The 21,853-nt window shown below is 42.7% G+C and overlaps 1 protein-coding gene across 1 annotated transcript in view; it reads left to right on the forward strand.

The window, feature by feature from the left end:
• The window catches only part of LOC310957642 (ephrin type-A receptor 3-like), a gene marked incomplete at both ends in the record, with an annotated part of 78,039 nt that overhangs the window by 28,372 nt on the left and 27,814 nt on the right, over window positions 1–21,853 (forward strand). The window contains 5 exons of the mRNA XM_083928297.1: window positions 12,914–13,069; window positions 16,206–16,541; window positions 17,477–17,589; window positions 19,164–19,326; window positions 21,665–21,773. Of these exons, the coding sequence (XP_083784423.1) occupies window positions 12,914–13,069; window positions 16,206–16,541; window positions 17,477–17,589; window positions 19,164–19,326; window positions 21,665–21,773 (877 nt within the window). The remainder of the gene's footprint in view (window positions 1–12,913; window positions 13,070–16,205; window positions 16,542–17,476; window positions 17,590–19,163; window positions 19,327–21,664; window positions 21,774–21,853) is intronic.

Below are 21,853 nucleotides of genomic sequence, written 5' to 3' on the forward strand. Positions count from 1 at the left end.
TTGGTTTTTGGTCTTTTTATGGGATTTGTTGACAGTAAGGAAACTATAGAATATCACAATTATTGCTCTTTAATGTTAAACATTGTGTTGTTTTCATTCACCTTCTGGTTTTCTGTGTACTGTGGTGTGAACTGAACACACTGGTGCTCCGGTGGCTGTAGCTCTGCTGCTCAATCACACAAAATCATACTCATCTGCTTTGTCACCACTGAAATTACATAATCTCTCTCTCTCTCTCTAACTCTGCCACATACATTTGCTCACCCTTGTCAGTTCTCCTCCATCTCTCTCTACCCCATGCGGAGGCTTCTGTCAGTGCAGCCGAAGCCCCGTCGCCTTGCCCGCTCTCTTGCTTTCCTTACTCTCTGTGTCTTTGTCTCTTGTACATTCCCCTTTTGTTTCCCTCTCTCTTTCTGTCTGCCACTGTTTTCTCGACCTCCTTCCATTTTCACCTGGTACTCCCTTGCCCTCTCCTGTTGTCTCTCTGTCTCACAGTTGGTACGGAATGCAGTGAATTCCTCTCTCCTGCCTTAAGCCCTAGAGGTACAAGCTGAAGGGCAGGAGTGTGTATGTGTGTGTAGCTGTGACTAGATGTGTGTTTGTGTGTGTCCTGTCCTTCTCTGTGTGTCTGACAGCACCAATTACTGCCTCAGATGCCTAAGAGATGGAGGAGACGGAGTGGAGGAGGACAGACACCTGTCACCTCGACACAAGTTCTCTTGCTCTCCTCTCCTCTCTCTCTTTCTCAGCAGGGAAAAGCACTGGTAATATAGGTCAGCATGAGACGTGTCTGTCCGTTGGCTATACCTGTCTAATGATCTCCTTCTTCCCTTCTCTGATTCATTTGTCTGTTTGATGCTGCCAACATGAAGCAAGACTTTTCAAAGTCACACCACACTTGTCATACTGATTCCACTTAGCTATCCTGCTGTTCTATTCACTTCTCAAACTAGACTGAAACCAAAGTGAAAAATAACTGAGGAACAAGTCCAATATATGTCCGACCTGGTGTGAATTATCCTGTCAACTACAGTATATCTGTTCAACTGTGAATGCAGAAACAATGGGTTTCTGGACTGCTAATTTTTAAGAAATGCAATCCCATTTCTTGCTCTTTCTGAGAGTTAGAAAAGATAGATATCAATCTCATGTTTGTGTGTTAAAGGAACAGTTCAAGTTTTAGACAACTGTGCTTCAGTAGAGCCATTTTTGTTATTAACCTAGCTTGGAAATCCAGACCCACATCTATCCAGAAGTAGGGTCTGGCAACAAACAATAGACCATCCCAACTTAAGGGATGGTCCCTTACGCATGCATTTCAAAATACTACTGCACGCAAATGGATAGCAACACGACAGACCAATCAAGGTGACGACTTTGACGGTGTAGCACTGTTGTCATCGGTTACGCCCCAGCCCATAACAGATAGTACCATTTGATTGGTGAGTTGGGATTTTCTGAAATAGTTAATGAGCTCCGACGGTGCGTGCCAAGAGGCAGCTACCATGAACCTTAAAAACAAGGACAACATCACACTTCTATAGCTCCTTACACACTCTAAATCCCATTTGACCACAACTATGAGATCACAACTTTTGGGAGGGATAACTAAGTCCTGTTCAATGTCATTTTCAAGAGAAAAAATATATAAAAGCGGTGCTTTGATATTTTTAGAAAATTTTGCTCAACCTGTGGAGGGTAATTCGACTTTTTGTCTGCCCAGTGACAAGCAACGATCAAAGGCCTGCTGCTCAGCCGTTCAGTAGATTAGACCTGGCTCTGTCCATAGCGCGCAGCAGGAGAGGGTTTACAGTTTTCGCTTGTTCTCTGCTAGACAACTTCCAGTCTGTACAGATAAGTGAAAGTTATATGATACATGTGCTGTAAGGGCTCCATCAAGGCATGCACTCATATACATATAATGGTGCATATAATGAAAGAAAGACTATGACCATGAACCCCCCCCCCCCACACACACACACACACACACACACACACACACACACACACAATAGACCTTAAACATTTTATATCTCATAAGAGGATTGCAGCCTATGTTCATAATGAAAGGTTCAAGCAGGGAACAGATGTAAAAAGGCTAATCTTCGCACCTGTGAAAGAGATCACTAACAGAGGGTGTGTGCGTGTGTGTGTGAGTGTGTTTGTGTGTGTGTGTGTGTGTCGAAAGCTCAGTAGGGAACCTGCCTTTCTTTATTGCCTCTCCAACACAAAGCTTGATCTCTATCCATACGGCAGAAGTGTAAGTGTGTGTGTGATGTTGACAGTTGAGGCAGTTGGTAAAGCGAGCATTTTTATGTTGATCACATACAGACTTTTGAAGGTCAAACGCTCCCTTGTGCATGTAGTATGTTAACACACACACACACACACACACACACACACACACACACACACACACACACACACACACACACACACATTCACACTTCTTTAGTCTTGTCTTGGTGGCGGCTCAAGGAGCTTGAAAGCAAGAAGGTGTGGGTAGGCAGGGAGCGGGCAGGAAGGATTTAGACAGCAAGTCAAGAGATTGTTTGTGTGTAAAAAGTATACGTAATGAATGTGCGTATACACGTGTGTGTATGTACCCTGCTGCAGGCATTAAGCTGTTGAAGTGTCAGACAACAGGCTTTTATTACTAGCCAGATGTTCTTAAAGGACAAATGGATATATGGGCCAAGTAAAGGCCAGTCATCTGTCCTTCTACCTGTGCCGTTGACATGTGTGTCTTTCTGCTACTCAAATTGTCCATCTGACTTCCCTTTTTCATTTATTTGGATGACACCCCTTTTTTACTTCATTACGCCTTTATCTCCTTTCTCTCACATGTCCCTCCTAAACTCCATCCCTTTCCCTCACTCTCATCTCTTTTGTGTTTGAATAAATGACACACAAAATCACAAATGCTTAGGCGCTCGCTATATCCTCTACACACCATAGTCCTTGTCTACATACCCACACAGCTCTGACCCAGATAATGTCTATTCACACAGTTCCTTCCAGCACAGCTCCTCTTTCGCCATGGTCTATCATTCGCCAGACGTAAGCTGAGTTGCCTTAGCACCAAGACGTGTTTACGCCGCTGAAGTGTTAGCCACAACGAAAACCCGAGGACATCGAGGTGGCTTATGGGAGACGGGACCTTGTTTAGCTCAGCCGAGTCTGGTGCAGTGGGTTGAGCTGTGTGAACAAACCCTTGGAGAAAAGAAGGGAAAAGCAGGCCAAGGACTGAGAAACTGTTAACGCATGTTTCAACTCCTCATGTCCTTATAAAGCACTATTCCCTGCAGACCGAGGCAGAGAGAGAGAAGAGAGGTGTAGAGAGGTGTAGAGCGGAGTGAGCGCGTCTCCTTTGGGTACAGTTGCCATTAATTGGTTGTGTTCCATAAGCGGTTGATTTTCAGTCAGGGATAAACATGTGTGCACTCATGGGAAAGTTCATAATTTTCACATTTTTATAGTGTGGAATCAGTGTTGAGATTTCTCTGATCTGAAGGTTTTGAGAAAGGTGCATGTGTGTGCGGGAGAAAGCAGAGAAGGCCTGCAGGCAGCCAGCAGGTCTGCCGAATAGGAAACACAGGAACAGGAAGACAGCCATTGACCCCTTCCCCTTATACCCTCCCTCTCTCTCTTTCTAGTTTATGGATGGCTTCCAGATGTATGATCAGCCTGTCACGCTGATTGGTCCACCGTTGCACAGGCATTATTGCTCAGCTCCAAACACGACGTACAGATGTAGCAGCGGTCGAAGTCCAATTTGTTGATGCTTTCGAATGCAGTACAGCTGCACTATTGTTCTACAGCCAAGAGGAACCATTCAGAAAATTCAAACAGACTTTTCAGCTCCAGTGTCGGCGAGAACAAAGAATGGTTACACAGGACCTGATGAGAGACGTGACAGATTATGTTTAATTTTTAAATATATACCAATTAGACCAGCTGCTGCAATAATACAGGTGGCTGCAGGCTTAAACTGACATCTTATAGAGGAAGCTGTAAACTAGATATGTTTACTGGTAAGGATTTGTAAACAAGAACTGCAAATAGCTAATCAGCATACTTTCAATGGAGCCAATATGCCTACATGTAATGCAGTTGTGTTGATAGTCTGAGGGCATTCCACAGGGGCAGACTTGATTCTAAAATATTATTTTTTGCAAATTCTACCCATGTACTGTACGTGCAATATGTTATAATGCATTATTAGTGGATAACAAAAGGATAGTTTCTTCTGTCAGTTACATCTAAAACTGCGAAAAAGTATTAGAGCTGCAACAATACAGTTAATTGATAGGATGTCAACTATTTTGAAAATTGATTCATGATTTTGAGTCATTTGTTCAGAAAGAATGTGCAAATTCTCTGATTCCTAAATGTGAATATTTTCGTTTTTTTTTTTTTTTAAACAGTAAACTGAATACACCTGTATTTGATTTATGGACAAAACAGGACATTTGAGGATGTCGTATTTGGCTTCGAGAAACACTGATAAACATTTTTCACCATTTTCTGACATGTTATGGACCAAACAACTAATCAGTAACAAACACAATCGTTAGCTGCAGCTCTAGAAATGATCGAAGTGCTCAATCCACAAAGAAATGCTCATAGTCTGTATTCAGAAACACAGTCTGTGAGTGTCCTTACCTTTCAAGGCTGCTTCACAAACCAGATCTGCCTATAGACCTGATGGTTTTGTCGATATTTATTTGTCAGATTAACAGCTCTTGCGGTCCTGAACTCAGCAGATTTTATTAAGGAGAACACAAAAGGGACACGTGGCAGCAATTTACCCAAGAGGGGACTCTTTTCTATGACACCCTTGACTTTATTTATTTATTTAATAACGAAATTCATTCATTCATTCATAACAAGGTATTCTGAGAGGTGGAAGATGACACTGTAATGGAAAAAGTCCTTCAACAAAGATTAGAAACCAAACCAAAGTTTTGGTTTTTCTCCCTGGTTTTATTCTCAGAGCAGTAAAGGCCTGTGCTCTGACGCACACAAACACAGGCTGCTAGAAAGAGACCCAGAGCTCAGGGCAGTTTGCTTTTTATGCAAAACATAGTCTACGTTTATCTGGGAGACATACAAGATAAGTCAGTAACATAAGTCACATTAATTTCAAAAACTTTGTCACACTTGCATCACAGGATCAAGGGAAGTATTTCACAAGATACACAGGGCTGAACATTAAATGTTCAGGTAAAGAACTTCTGCATCATGAGGGGATAAAGACTGTATCTTGTCCTGTGTTTTAAAACCCAAAACATGTAAATTGTAATCTATGACACAAACCCACATGTATACTCAGAAATGTGAGCACACTTACACTTACAAACTAGCGAGGCAGCAATCTAAAGCGCTTTCTTTCCTGTTTTGTGTTTGTGACTATGAGTGTTCGCATCTTCCCCTGCGAATGGGAATAAAACATACGAGTGCAGATTTTCCTGCTATTGTCAATTAGCTGTGAATTTGGCTGACGAAGCTGACCAGCGCGCACCAACAGATTAAAGACGGCTATAATATGGCCTACCACTTGTGTGGGTGTGTGTGAGTGACGCACAGTAAAAGGCACGGGGCTCTCCTTTCCTCCCCCGCCTGAGAGAATGAATTATTGAACGTGATGAACTGAAAATAACGCGGGGAAAGGAGGTGCATAGCTCGCTCTGCACACACTCAGCCGGTCACGGGGCCGGCCGATGCGGGCACGTTTACTTCCGTGGTGTGTGTGTGTGTGTGTGTGTGTATATGTGGTATGATGAGATGTGAGTTTATAGTGTGTTAAAGCTCTGTGGGTTTGGTTTTATGGAAGATGCTACGCATGTGTCTGGGGAGAGAGAATGTGTGTGTTTATAGTGAAGGTTTAAATGTATATATGTATACTTAAATGTTGTGTTTGTGGCGTTTTTGTGTGTTTACTCGTCTGCCTGGCTATGTTTTAAAGGAACAGGTGAATGTTGGTGTTCCTCTGGCCTTTTATATTGATAGCAAAACAGATAGACAGAAGTTAAGTTATTCAGACTGTGAACCAAGCTCCCAACAGACTCCTTCTATAGACCTGTCATGCTCTCTCTCTTCCTCTTTTTCTCCTCTCTCTCTCTGTCTCTCCGTCCCTCACCCATGACCCCATTCACATAGAAACACACATGCACCTGGTATCTATTTAATCTGTTTTTACACTGCAGGATAATCACCCCGGCTCAAGATTAGTGAGCCATCAGCTTGGGTTACCCCTAGAAAAGTGTGTGTGTGGATGTGTGTTTGCTTTAATTGCACTGAAATTGAGCTTGCTCGCTTTCCTCGTGATTTTTTTTTTTTGGAGGGTTTTGAGTGTGTGTGGGTGCCTGCGTGCATGTGGCGTGTGTGTGTGTGTGTGTGTGTGTGTGTGTGTGTGTGTGTGAGTGTGTGTGTGTGTGTGTGTGTGTGCGCCTGTCAGTGAGAGAGTAAATATTTGTGCAGGAGCTCTGGAGAAGGTCAGGGTCAACGTATGACAGACAGCCCACTGGGAAATAAAACACACATACAAAGGCAGACTCACACTCTTGCGCACAAACACACACACACATATATACACACACACACACACACACACAAATAGAGCGAATAATGTAGAGATGTCCAGAAAGGGAGCAAGAAAGACAGAGAGGACAGAGACAGAAAAATAGAAATAGACAGACAGGAGGGCAACCAGGGTGATACTAGATGGAGGGAGAGAAAAACAGAAAGAGAAACAGAGAAAGACAGTGATGGACAGAAAGAAGGAAGAAGGAGAGCTTCATCCCGTAGTTCCCCTCGGCTGCTCTCAGTAATTGGCTGGTATCCAGAGGACAGGGAGTAGATCAGAAAGAAGCCTAAGTGTACTCATGTGCTTCATGTACTGGACATCACAAACCGTTTCATATCCGGTCTGACCGTGTGTGTGTGTGTGTGTGTGTGTGTGTGTGTGTGTGTGTGGGTGTGTGTGTGTGTGTATGTGTGTATGGTTAGAAGAGTCATAAGATGCTGTAAACACAGTAAGGGTCTGTCCTGAGGTGTCAATCATAGAGGCATATAGTTTGTATCTCATCTGCTCTGCAACCATGTGATCTTGCCTCGTCTTTCAATGATAAATGCCTTGTAGGCGAAAGTAATTGCTGTTACAGAACAATATTTGCTTTAGGAGAACATCATAGTTTTCAAGACATTGCCCCATTTAAGTAAAATTACTAATCTATTACCACATTGTGAAAATACTCTATTACAAGTAAAAGTCCTGTATTGAAAGTGTTATATGACAGTATGTTAGTATAATCAATAGAAAATGTACTCAAAGGTGCTTTCCTTGGATTGCCTCTGCACGGCTCTCATCCAATACAGATGTTTTTTCACAGCCACATGCAGTAACATGCACGCGCGGCCGGACCATCTCACAGCAAACAACAAGTACTTTATGCAGGAAAAAAATTTATTACAAAGAAATACAAATTATTGAAAAAGTAGCAGTTGTTTTTTTTGTTGAACAAACACTTAATTATAATTGAAATATGACACCTTTTTGTGTAAAGTCTTTTTTTATTTTTAAATACTGCACTTAAGCAGATGTAAACAGTATTATGGTTGTCACATCACCAGAATATTAAACTTCACTATAATAAAAAACATACTCGAGAGTATCTCAATGATTTTACAACATTTTTGTGTGGAGAAAACTGCCCCACAACAAAAACAAAACATACAGGTTGTAATGCAGTTGTTATGTTCACACAGAGCAAACAATATCAGGTAATTAAGGTTAAATAAGTAGATATGATGATGATAATTCTTAAGACTGGAAAGAAACATCAAGCGACCAGATGTAATGTCAAAGCGGGACAACAAGCTCGCTCAGGAATCGTGTGTTTGTGTGTGTGTGTGTGTGTGTGAGTGTGTGTGTGATTCCCAGGATTAGTAGTTTTGGTGAACATTATTATATCTTGCTGTTAAAGGCTGTTATGAACTCCGATTAGGGATTAAAGGTTCACAGCAGAGGGTGCTACTCTGGTGCTGACATCTCTATTACACATAAACTGCTTCATTACAACACACACGCACACGCACACGCACACGCACACGCACGCGCACGCACACGCACACGCACACGCACACGCACACACACACACACACACACACACACACACACACACACACACACACACACACACACACACACACACACACACACACACACACAAACAAACACACACATACACACACACACACACACACACACACACACACACACACACACACACACACACACACACACACACACACACACACACACACACACACACACACAGACACACACACACACACACACACAAACAAACACAAACAAACACACACATACATACAGATGCGACCCCGGTGGCCGTAAAGGACATCAGAGGCAATCTCGTCAGATTTCTCCACTGACGCATGATGTATCAATTTTTAAGTAGATGGCCTCAACTAACACCTAGGTAGCCTGCACACACACACACACATACACACACACACACACACACACACACACACACACACACACACACACACACACACACACACACACACTCCCACACACACACACACAGTCTGCTCTGAACTCCAGGAGCTGTGGCACTCGAGAGGTACTAGAAGGGTTCCATCTTGAAAGCCTGTTGCCATGGTGACAATTATGGAGCTCATCTCCTGTGGGCCAGCAAGCTTAACACTGGCCCACGGGAGATGAACCACAGAGTATGAATCCCTCTCGAAAGAACACACACCTGCACACGCGGTCACCATACCACCCGGGTTTCTCCTCTGTCTGCCCTTTAGGGTAAAGCCAACTGGGAGACAATGTTTGACTTGACCCAAGTGCAACAGAAAGCAAAAGAACAGAGCAATTAACAGTTAAACTATAGCAAGAACATTTGAAAGGGCGAGTGGAGCGGAGAAGACAGCTCCCAGCCAGGCAGAAGAGGTGATTGTTTCAGGAAAGTGCAGCTGATGGGAATTTGCTCATCTTTTCTTCTGGTTGAATGTATTTAGATTGAAATAACTTTTTATCAGGTTTGTCTTTCTGTGTGTGTGTGTGTGTGTGTGTGTGTGTGTGTGTGTGTGTGTGTGTGTGTGTGTGTGTGTGTGTGTGTGTGTGTGTGTGTGTGTGTGTGTGTGTGTGTGTGTGTGTGTGTGTGTGTGTGTGTGTGTGTGTGCGTGCGTGCATGTGTGTGGCCCTAACTATTTACATTTAACGTTAACTGAATAAATTACACAACCCTTTTCTTTGGTCTGTGTGATTCTCAATAAGACCAGTTGCATTGTTGGTCAAATAAATCAAACAAAAGCAGCATTGAAAGATTTTTCTTTTCTTTTCATCCACGTGAAGGCCGCTGGTGAATCTAGTCAGCTGACGAATGCAAGACAAATTTACTTTCCTTTGACCTCTGGTTTGCCCCGCTCTGACTCCTGAGGCGAATATTTGTCTGTTTAGCTGCTAAATGCTCCACTATGTTCAGAAGCTGATGAAGCAGCTAAAGCTTCAGTCAGTTTCATAAGAACTTTTTAGCTGAAAGCAACTGTGGCTGGAAGCATGATGGATGTGTGGTGAAAGTGAACCAAAACAGTAAGGTTGTGAGTCATAAACCAAAATGCTAAAAATGTTCTGTAGAGCTCAAGGAAACTGCACAGTCATGTAAAAATTTACATTACACGCGGTTATTGAATCCATTATGAATACAATATATTGATGAGTGCAGCTTTTTTAAAACACCCCTGTGGTTTGGGATGCTGTAATAGGCTTATTTAACTATTTTTTGACATTTTGTAATTGATTAAAGAATATAATCAGCATTTGCAGCCCTATAAAGACTAGAACAGAACTCAGTCCGCTCATACTGACAGTGTTTTCCCAAAGGAAACAGTTGGGCTGTTCCCTTCTCAATCAGTGCGTGATGACTGAGGGTGTGTCTTGAGTAGCAGTACTATATCAAATCTAAAAGCTATCGATTGGCATAAATACACTAAGTCTCTCTGGTGACCGGATGAATATTTAATATGACACTGGATCTGAGGCCACTCTTTGTCTTCAGAAGAAACATACACACACGCACGCACGCACACACACGCATGCACACACACACACACACACACAATATACTGTGTACAGCATTGTCAACTGTCACTTAGAAGATGGTGCATTTGGGGTTAGCTCAAAGTTCTATGACATAGTTTTTGTAACGAAACTATTTTGCATTTTTGTGTCTGCTTCGTGTATGTGTGCATGTTTATGTGGTCACTGTCTCCCTGCTTCAGCCTCCCCGTCCCTTTTTCATATCTATAGTAAATCATTAATCATAAGGGAACCAAGTCAAGTAACACATTTCCCATGGGGCACACACAGGGAGTAGCTTGAGGAAAAGGAGGCAAGACAAGTAGGAGAGAGGGGAAAGAGAAAGAAAAAACGTGAGAGACGAGAGTGAGTGAGAACAAGGTGGAAAAGCAGAGAAGGAAGCTCTACTCGAAGCAGCCAAGCCGCCATTCTTGCAGAAAGTTTTTGATCAGGCAGTTGTTCGGAGGCCAAGCCTGGCACAGGGTGCCCTGTCTGTCCTCTAGCACTAGGGTCCTTTTGTGCCTCTGTGGCTGGCCAGCGCTCGGAGCCAGGACTCTCCGGATGAAACGTCCCCAGAGAAAAGCTGCTTTTCCACCATGCCCCTACAGCCCAGACAACAGGAACACACACACACACACCATCACAAGCACTGCACAGCACATAGGCACCCATTACCTTTGAAGCTGACGGGAAGGAGGAAAGAGAGCAGAAACCCTTTGAGAATTATCACTTGCTTTCCTTTCCTTTACTTTCTCTTCTTTATTTCTCTCTCTCTCTTTTACACCTAAACACACACACACACACACACTCACACACACACACACACACACACACACACATACACACACACACACACACACACACACACACACACACACACACACACACACACACACACACACACACACACACACACACACACACACACACACACACACACACACACATACACACACCTTCTCCAGTGTTCTCTCAGGTCTTTTGGGGATTGTGCTAGTGGACTTTGCTCCCCTATGATGAATGATTTGCCTAAAAATACTGAGCGAGCGAGCACAGTGTCCAGGTGGAAGAACTTACCTCCACAGTGAGAAAACACAATACTTTTCCATACCTCTACCCAGCAGGGTAATCACACCGTTGAACAGTAAGCAGCATACAGTATGTGTGTGTGTGTGTGTGTGGGAGATAATTTACAGCCTTTCTGGGACAAGTGACGTGTAGCTTGATTAAATCCGTGACCTTCAGCGCTAGCACAAGCAATCGGCAAGCCAACACACGATCACACACACACAATCGCCGCATACTTAACACCTTCTCGCACATGAGCGCTCAGCACACGAACATGCAATCAGCACCTGACGGATTCTATTGCATCATTGATCCAACCTATACACACACACACACACGTACATGTATGCATACACACAAGGCATCTATCAAATTGCGTTTGAAACGCCCCCATTTTCCTTGAATGGAGTTTTGTACACCGTAATACTATTTACCACCACGGCGGAAAAGGCTTTGCGAGGATGGGAATACCAGGTCTATGAATGTATAAATAAATACATGCGTAATCTATATTCAGATTACCAAAGGGAAAGTCAGGAATTTCATTTTACTGCCGAGGTTGCAAAAGGGAAATCATTCAAGTCCCCAATCTATTTCGGCAGACTGCTCATGTTGAGCCCAAACAGGGTTTTCCCTCCCCAGTTTTATGACTCCACATAATGACTAATATGCAGCCACTGTAACAGCCGTAGCAATAGTCATATTATGTTATTGTGACTAGTGCTATTGACTGCAGCTTTGTATTTTTGTTCCCCCGGTTGCCAGAAGATCTAAAGCTTATATAACAGGAATGACAGTTGATCTGCTGTTGCACTGTGTTATTGTACTGTATGGTGCTGTGGTAATACAGGCCTCCAGCCTGTTGTAAAAGGATCTCACGTAGACCTAATGTCACAACATATTAAATCAAACTTTGCTTGCTTTTTCTTTGCCGAGGGTGCTGCATGGCACATCGTATGACCTATACTCCTCATATATTTTCTACTGCTTAGAGTATCTGTTTTCCCTTATGCTCTACTACTGTACAACTTTGTTTTATTCTTGTAGCTTTGGTATCAGTTGTGATAACATTGTACTCACTAAAATAAGATCTGAACAGAGTGGTGACATTACTACAACAAAGTCAGACAGGGCAAAAAACATTGGCACAGGTTGTAAATACATCAATGATTAGATTTCTTCTTCACCAAAAACTACACAGTTGAACATGTTCCAGCAGGAAATGATCTGAAATTGGGGAGAAATTAACAACACCAGTGCCCAATTTTGGGTCACATTCCAGCTGGAACGTGTCCAGTTGTGTAGATTTTGGTTAAGAATCCTTTAATAACCGTCTGTTGAGTCATGTTGAAGCAAAAGTCTTGACAGCTGCGCAGCGTGCCCATGTTGACGTCGACACATCCAGCGGGTGCAATCTAGCATCTACCATGTTTAAAACGTGCAGTTTGGGAAATAATTTCACCATTAGCCTTCTTCCAATTAAGTTGGGCTACCCCGGAGGTTTGTTTTAAACCTCTTTGATCGTCTGAATGTGTGTATTTGTTGCTTCATGATTAGTTTTTAGTTGTTGGTGTGTCCTAAGAGCTCAGAAATGATTTTTGGCAAGTGTGATGTTATGGTGACTGACAGAATTGATCTACAAAATTATTACTTCAAAGAAGAAAAAAAAAGTCTCAAAGGCTCAAAACAGCACAGACTCTAACCCTAAGTGTATCTGTTTTCCGACTCTAGCTTGCAGACCTGGTACCTACAAAGCTTCAGCCACAGATGCCTACTGCACAAAATGTCCTCCCCACAGCACGTCCTCGCAGGAACAAGCCATCGAGTGTGTTTGCGAGAAAGGTTTCTACCGCGCTGAGACCGACCCACGCTCCATGGCCTGCACACGTAAGTAATACAAACACTGGCAAAAACTCAAACACCTGCACATGTAACTTGCTACAAGCACATTCATACAGTTGGAAGCTAATTTCATACTTAGTGTCACTACAGTCACTTTCACTGTAGTCAAATATTTGCATGTAGCTGGGAACATTTTTACGTCAGAAAAAAGGCTTTAAGTGTCAATGATTGGATTTCATTACATTTAATTAGTTTGCAATGTACTCCTGTAAGAATGTGCATTGCATGGCTGCTTTCTATTTAAATCTATAATCCCTCTGTGCATTTTCCTCCTCCTCAGCTGCTGGTGGTTTACACAACACTAGAGATACATACATAAAACACACATCCATGTGTGTGTGTACTGTGTGGTTACGGTCCACAGATATCTTAGATAAGAACATTGGTATGGGTGATACTCTGATAGAAATCTGATGATGTTCTCATTGTCTGCCTCTCAAGCACACAAACGCAGAACCAAGGGGATTGGACCACATCATCATGAACAGGGACGGAGGAGAATAGTGAGGATGAGGGAAGACTGAGCAAAAGAGAGGGACAGAAAGAGATGAATTGAGCTAGATGGAGAGATGTGGAGGGTGGGAAAGGACAGTGACATGGTGGGGCCGGACCTCAAGATATATGGAGGAACACACACACACACACACACACACACACACACACACACACACACACACAGATACCCAAAGCCATTATCAGGTTATGGTAGATTACACTCATTAATCGTTGTAGCAGGTTAGATGTGTAATGGTTGGTGTTATCAGCTGAAAATGAGAAACGGTTTGTTCAAATATGTATGGGCACACATGCACACACAAGCTGGTGAAGAGCGGACTGGAAAGGATGAAGAAGGGGGGGAAAAATGAGCAAAGGTAAAAGAATTAGTCAGGGAGGGATGTGGAAAATGACACTTAAGACACAGGCAAAGAATAGAACAGCGGGGGAAATAGTGGACTACCACAGGCGTGTAATTTAAATGTCATAAAAGGCCGATCAGTAGAAGAGATGATGGACGGTTAAGTGTGGCTCAGGCAAGTGGAGGGATGGAGGGAAAAAAAGACAGAATTAGCAGGATCAGTCACTACACCCTTTTGGGAGATTTATGACCGACAGCCTCAATTATCCACAGCATGGCCTCCATCCATCCCCCACGCCCAGCATCCCCCCACCACTCCTGCACTTCAGAGAGGCTCAACACCGGGCAGGCTAATCAGGAAAGTCCCAGGCTCTGCTGGTGGCCCCCTGGGGCTCACCACTCGGCCAGAGCCTGATGAGATGTCAGGCCATAATCAGTGGTTTCCATAAGAGTGGTTCTAACATAACAGGAATGACACAATAAAGGCTTACCTTTATGAGGAGGTTTGTGGTTGGTTCAAATTGTCCTTTCTGACACTATTTCAAACCGATCTACCAATGAGAAAGCAAATGTAGATTAATTATTGAATAAGGAGTAACATGTTGGTCGCTGACTTTGGGGACAAAGCCAGCACTTACTGTATCTGCTTCACAGTAAGGCCATGTTCACATAGACAATAACGGTGCATGAAAAAATACAGCCCCTTCATTCATTCGAAAGAGGGACCACTAGGTTGACACAGAGAGGTTGCCAATGCAGAGGGCTCCACAAAAAAACAAAAAAACAGTAGTATGATATACTGAGCCAGCGGGAAAGTGAGTTGCGTATGAGCGCCATCCAAGCAGAGCCAAATTAATTTGGATTTGTAATTTGGATTGATGTTTGTGAAATGGTAGATAGACTGGGAATTTTAAATGAGCAAGTGCCAATTTACGTTCAAAATATGTGTTGACTGGCATCCAATTGTTAAACATTAATTTTACTTAGAAATAAAGTTGCAGCTGCACGCAAGCTGGTCCTCTCTTAAAAAGAAGAAGAAGAAATAATTCAGGTAATGTTTTTGACAAGTCAGTGAACAATGTCATTTTGCAAAAAAATCATACACACAAGCAAAAAGAATTTCCTAACTTTGCTTGCATTAATCCTCAACACTTTGGCTCCCTTTGCTCCCAGGGATTAGGCTACGAATTGGAGAAAAAGAAGGCACCCTTGCATCCCTAAACAGAATTTATTTGAATTTGAACTCAGATTTGTAATAATCTCAGAATTTGGAGCACCATGTACTGTATACACAAAACACACAGGCATGCTTATGAACAGGGGCTGTAAATTTCCTTTGTCTGGCATCTTTCATTGGGAGTTTGCTCAATAAAATAACAAAAACATGCAGACACATCTATAAAACTTTGACGTTTAATAATTTGATAAACATTGCATTGTGTATGTTAAAACCTCAGTATGCTCAACTGCAAGTTGACATGAACACACTTCACTTAAAGGCCTTAATAAAGTGTGTGTCTCTGCTTCTTTGAGAATTATTACTGACGCACTTTTTGGACTCTGACTCTGTGATACACTAATCATTTCAGCTGAAGTTCAAAGTAATATTAACCGCTCTAAATCATAAAATATACCTGACTCATGAGAAAATGACTCCGGGCACTTTCTATAGATCATTGTCCACTCACTATCAATTGTCTGCAGTGCAGCCCTAAAGAGTATCAGTTAACTTCACATAGTAAAACCCTCCCTGCGGCCGAGCACCATCTATTTAACATCATGTGAATTCTCTTTAAAGATGGATTTAAACTTCGGAAGTGTAATATATTCTAATACCGTCCCATTAATAATCAGCCAAGGTCTTTTAATCCCTGCCCATTCCACAGCTATTCATTAATAGAGTGCTTAGTGTCCACCCTCTGGCTGGAGACAGTTAATTAATTTTTAATATAATCAATGTAAATTCTGCTTTTAACAGAAACCGCAATACGTTTGGTAATGAACATGTGGACAATGCACGTTGAGAGAATGTACATTTGGGAAACAAAATAATGACTCGTTAAGGTTGTGAATGCTGGGATAGCACGGACGATTTATCTGGTTCTGCTGAATCTAAGCTGTCCATTGTGAATCTGACAATGGTAAAGGAGTGCTCTGCTTCATCACTGGAGCACTCTTTCACTTCCAGTCACTCTACTCTCTCTACAATAAGGCGAGGGAAAAAAAAATACATTTTACAAACCGACAGTCTTTATCTCCCCTCAGGTCCTCCATCTGCTCCAGAGAACCCCATATCCACGGTGAACGAGACCTGCGTCACCTTGGAGTGGTCACCACCCAGAGACACGGGAGGCCGAGGAGACATCACCTACAGCCTCCACTGCAGAAAGTGCTCCGGCGAGGGCAGGAAGTGCACACCATGTGGTAGCAGCGTCCATTTTGTTCCCAGACAGTTTGGTCTCTCATCTGCCACCATGCTGGTCACAGACCTGCAGCCAGACTCTAACTACAGCTTCACTGTTGAGAGCCAGAATGGAGTGTCAGATTTAAGTCCCACCCTCAGAGGAACGGTAGTCATCAATGTCACTACATCACAGACAGGTGAGAGCAATTTAAATGTTAAAAAGTTTCCCTGTGAATGTCAAAACACCCGTAATTACACAGACAGCTCTCTCACAGTATAATTTCTCTGTGGCAGCATGTTTTCAGATTGTAATTGTAGTAAAACTTGAGAAGAAAATATTCTGCCTAACTTCAATGATATCCACTTAAGAAAAGCCAATAAGAGAGTAAAATCATCTGGGGGAGAATGTATTCATCAGCCTGAACTCAGAATTTGTACAATGAATCAAAGAGAACATTTTTTCTCCTGATGGCAGTGTCTTCACAAATAGTATCAGTCTTTATGTGATAACTGTAAAATCACTGCTGTGCTGCATCAATGTAACCTCTGCAGCTCTGTCTTCACATATTTAATCATCTTCCGCAGTGTGGGACTGTGGGAAATTGGTGCGAGAAGCGTGTGTGACAGGGTGGCGATGACTACTAGGCCTCGTACTATGGACGTGTGTGTGATAACAGGAAAAAGGGGGAAGGTGAAAGAGTGTAGGAGGTTGTTAACCTCATTAAGATCCCTATATCAACTCTCATACTACAGTATGCCACACACACACACATTTATACACAAGCAAAAACACACCCACAACCCACACAAGCCTGTGCCCCAATGTAGGGAGTCTGGATCGCGGGGTTTAAATTTTCCACATTAATAACACGAGCAGATCACACACCATACGCGTGCATGTCACACATACACACATCGTAGAATGCTTTAATCACACGTGTATAAAACATCTTGTAAGCTCTCTCTCATTAGCAAAATGACATGACAAGCATTTCAAATATAGGCCTTCTCATTATAGCACAGTCGGGATCCATCTGAACTCTCTGCCTCTTTTCATGCTTTTTATCTCATCTTGTTTAACTCTACCTCCTCTTTGTTGCTCATGCTCTCTCTTGTTCTTTGTTTTCTCCAGTGAGCGTAGTGTTGAAGGAGAGACGGAGCAAGGACAGTGTGACTTTGGCCTGGCAGGGTCCAGAGAGACCCAACGGAGCAATAGTGGAGTATGAGGTCATCTACTATGAAAAGGTGAGAGAAATGCACACATGCTCATTTTTTTAAAAGAGACATTCCACCAATTTAACATATGAAAATCTGTTTTCTTTTTATGTCTGAAAACCTGCTTCAAAAATGTTTTTATTTTGGGAGGTACTCATTTTCTTGCTCCTCTCTTTGCTGTAACTATAAAGCGACTGCTAGCTGCTGAAAAGGTGAAAAATCCCCCTGCCAGCATCTCTTATCACAAGCAAATCACTCACAAATTAGGACATTATACAGTTCCAGTCACAGGTTTGGCCATGCTTCCCATTCACGTGAATGAGTAAGGAACACTTGGTCCTGGATGGTTTAACAAAGGACATAACACAGGTGATCTTTGTCACAATAACTTTGAACAGAGCAAGGCTAGCTGTTTTTCCCTGTTTTCCAGTCTTTAACCATCTGCTGGCTCTACCTACATATTTCGCATTCAGATAATTTGAGAGTAGTGTCTCTCAAGTGCAATTCAAAATCTCTGGAACAACCCTTCATCGGGTTTAACGCAACATGTTCTTCTCCCCTCCTCTGGTTCTCTACATCTACATGTGGTCTAGGTTGCAGGATATGGGTTTAGCCTTCAGGCATGTCTGTAATGACTTGTTCATCACAAACATCTCTCTCTCTCTCTCTCTCTCTCTCTCTCTCTCTCTCTCTCTCTCTCTCTCTCTCTCTCTCTCTCTCTCTCTCTCTCTCTCTCTCTCTCTCTCTCTCTCTCTCTCTCTCTCTCTCTCTCTCTCTCTCTCTCTCTCTCTCTCTCTCTCTCTCTCTCTCTCTCTCTCTCTCTCTCTCTCTCTCTCTCTCTCTCTCTCTCATCCTCTCCCCTACTGCTCACACCAAGCCAATTAACCACTCATCTGTCTAACAAACCTTGGAAAACATGGCCAAGGTGATGAAATTAAGCCTCTGTGTGTGCGTGTGTGTGTGTGTGTGTGTGTGTGTGTGTGTGTGTGTGTGCGCGTGTGCGCATGTGCGCATGTATGTGCATGTGTGCGTGTGTGTTGGCAGGCATTAGCAGTAAAATAGTGTTAATCCTTGTTGTAGAGTGTCTTCCATTAGGTAGAGTATCAGCCTCTCTGCAGGGAATCAGCTTACTGACAGACACACTTATTCTTATTCATCTTCCTACACACATTTTTAAGCGCGCGCACACACACACACACACTAACACTTACAAGGTAGTTGAGGAATGAAGTGTAGCGGGACTTGAGTAACCACATATTGCCCCCAAGTGTAAAGAGGATAAGATTTGGGACTTGACACACACTCATGGATAAATGCGACCAAATGGTCCAGTGATGAACAAATGAAAACTTAGTGAGGTGTATGTGGCCCCTGAAGACATTTAAATTGAACAATTTGAGGTTTCTATTATTTTCAGACTTTCTTGGTTTTTTTTTCTCTCTCTTGATACCACAGTCCATTGCTCTTTAAATAACCCTTCAACCCTCCAAAGTATGTCTATATTATCAGCCCCTTTTTTTTAACCACAATGACATTATTCTTTGACACTTCATATTATCCACTGAATTTAATATTACATTTTCTTTCTCTCTCCTCCTCTTCAGAACCAGCGGGAGCAGAACTATACAGTCTTGAAGACACGCTCCAACATGATGACAGTCGACGGGCTGAAGCCAGGGACCACCTATGTGTTCAGAGTCAGGGCTCGAACCGATGGGGGCTATGGGAGCTACGGTGGAGAGATCGAATTGGAAACCAGCCACGAAGGTACAAGGATGAATAATAAATATTTACCCTGTGGTTTTCAGCAAAAAATATCACAGTGAAATTAGAGGTGAATCCTGCAAGTAAACTAGAAGCACGGAGATTAACTGCAGAGCAAAGAGTACTGGCATATGATATCATATTACAGTACTATAGGAGCCAACCCTGCTGCAGTTTAAATCAATCCACCTGATGGTTATAAAATGGCTCACTTTTCATCGGAATGGCTGAAAAACAGACAGAAAAAACTTGGCAGTCTCACAGGTTGTCATGTCATGTACGTGCAGGGGCGGATTATGGTGGTCGTGGGCCCCTAGGCTACTCTTTGTGTGGAGCCCCCTCTTCCTCATCATGATTTAACAGGGGGAAAAAAAGTAATTTAGTGCCATGCTTGCGTGCTAGGAATATTACAATGCCCCCCCCCCACACACACGCACGCACGCACGCACACACACACACACACACACACACACACACACACACACACACACACACACAGCAAAAAGCATCCATAGTGCGCCTGTAAGCTGTTAACTTTTAGATTTACAGAACACCATATTCTGTTGTCAATTTAATTATTTTCTTTAGCAGATCCTGGTGTTCTTTCATCTGTGTTTGCGTTCTGCTATCATATTTCATCTATTGCCAGTTGTTGATTAGGTAGATGTGAGCCACATCTGCTGCTACTTAATCTTTTAGATATTTCTTGTAGGCCGATGTTTTTTTTCTCTGAATTCTCTGAAATTTAAATAATTAAAATTAGTCTATCCAATCTACAAACTTGCTTTCCTGGATTCTGAGGATTATAACGACCGGAGGAAAAATAAAAAAGGGTAGAAGAGGTTTGCACCTGGCAGATATCATAATAACAACCATGAATTTGAAAGAAAGAGGATGAAAACAGAGCATCCTAATGAATACATCTATACTTGACTGGGCATTTGATTCCTATTTTCAGACAGGTTTTATCCCCCCGCCACACCAGCAACTACACTGTTACACAAATGATCTATAAAGAGCATGGTTTATTTTTTCTTTTCTGCTTCAGAGAGACTAAACATCTACGTTTAGATATGTATTCTATACTTACACTTTGAGAAACGCAACAAAAGAGAAATCTATGCCAGGTTCGATCCAGGCCAGTGTGGTCGGGCCTCACACACAGCTCTGTGGCATACTCTGCTGTGTTTCTGTCGTGATGTTTTCAATCTCTGTCGCTCGTCCTTCCCTCCTGTTTTTCTCTGTTTGCTGTCATCCACTTGCATTATCGCTTCATTGTGTGCTCTAGAATTTTCTGCTTTAGAAGCCCCATAATGTGCTGTTCAAAGTGAACATTGATTCCCAGACAGACAGAAGGGGATAAATCAGTTAATGTATAGCTCTGCACTATAGATCATCTGTGTAGCATTCAACAGGCTCACATTAGCCTACTAATCATACAATAATCAATACATGTAATTCAGAGCTGGGTTTCAATTCATGCATTGCGACAAATATCAGGAATGTGACTGTAGGAGAGAGTTTTCCTGAGCTCAGGACACAGGTTGGGTATCACTGAACTATAGCTGTCACTGAGCCTTTAAACAGCAGGTTCACGGTCAAGTTCTGCACTGTAAAATACAGAATCTGTCACATTCAGTTGACCCCATAGCAATCATATCAAGGTTATCAAATAAGATCAATTCTATTGATTGTTAAAGATGGCTGTGTATGTGTGCGCCAGTAAATGTAATAGGAGATCAATGCTTAGCTGCGGCTGCCTCAGGGCATTAATTTGCCTCTTTTATCACACACACACTCATACTATATAGAGTACACACACGCATTTAGACACACGTGTCTGCTCATGCTTAGCTAAGCCAGATAAATGGGGTATTTGTTTTGAGTAATGGCTCGATTGGTGTGGCGTAAAAATCGATGCATCTTTTCAGAAAGTTCTTGGCGGTAGCCTTGTTATGTGCAATGTTAACATATCCATTTGGACAGCACGGCCGAATGGGAATGGCTTTCACGTCTACTCTCATAGGCGATGCAGAGAGGGAGAGCGCTTTTCATCAAGGACCTTACTTACTATTACATCCACCTTCCTCGCTCTCTTTTACTCTCTCTTTTTTCCCTCTCCTTCAACCTCTGGCTTTTATCTCCTTTTCTAATGCTATCATATTTCATTCTCTCTCCCTCTTTCCCCCGCCACACTCACCTTGCTGTCTTTTTTACTCCCAGCCTCCCTTCATCTTTTCTTTCCTCACTTTCCTCTTGTAGAAAACATCCTAAGCTTCTTTCCATCCTCCTTTATGCTTGTGTTTATTAATCCACTGTGTTCCCTTTGTCTCCTATATAGATGTTTTTGCTATCGGGGACCCTAACCAGTCCACCATTCTGGCTGTGTCCATCGCCGGGGGAATCGTTCTACTCATCTTCCTGGTGACTTGCTTCATTGTCAGCGGAAGGTATGGTCAAAAAATGAGAAACCTAGGTCCTCTACACATGATCAGTAGGAAATGGTACCAGAGCACAGGGGAGAGTGCAG

Source organism: Echiichthys vipera (genome assembly GCF_963691815.1).
Source record: "Echiichthys vipera genome assembly, chromosome: 15".
NCBI classification, from domain to species: domain Eukaryota; kingdom Metazoa; phylum Chordata; class Actinopteri; order Perciformes; family Trachinidae; genus Echiichthys; species Echiichthys vipera.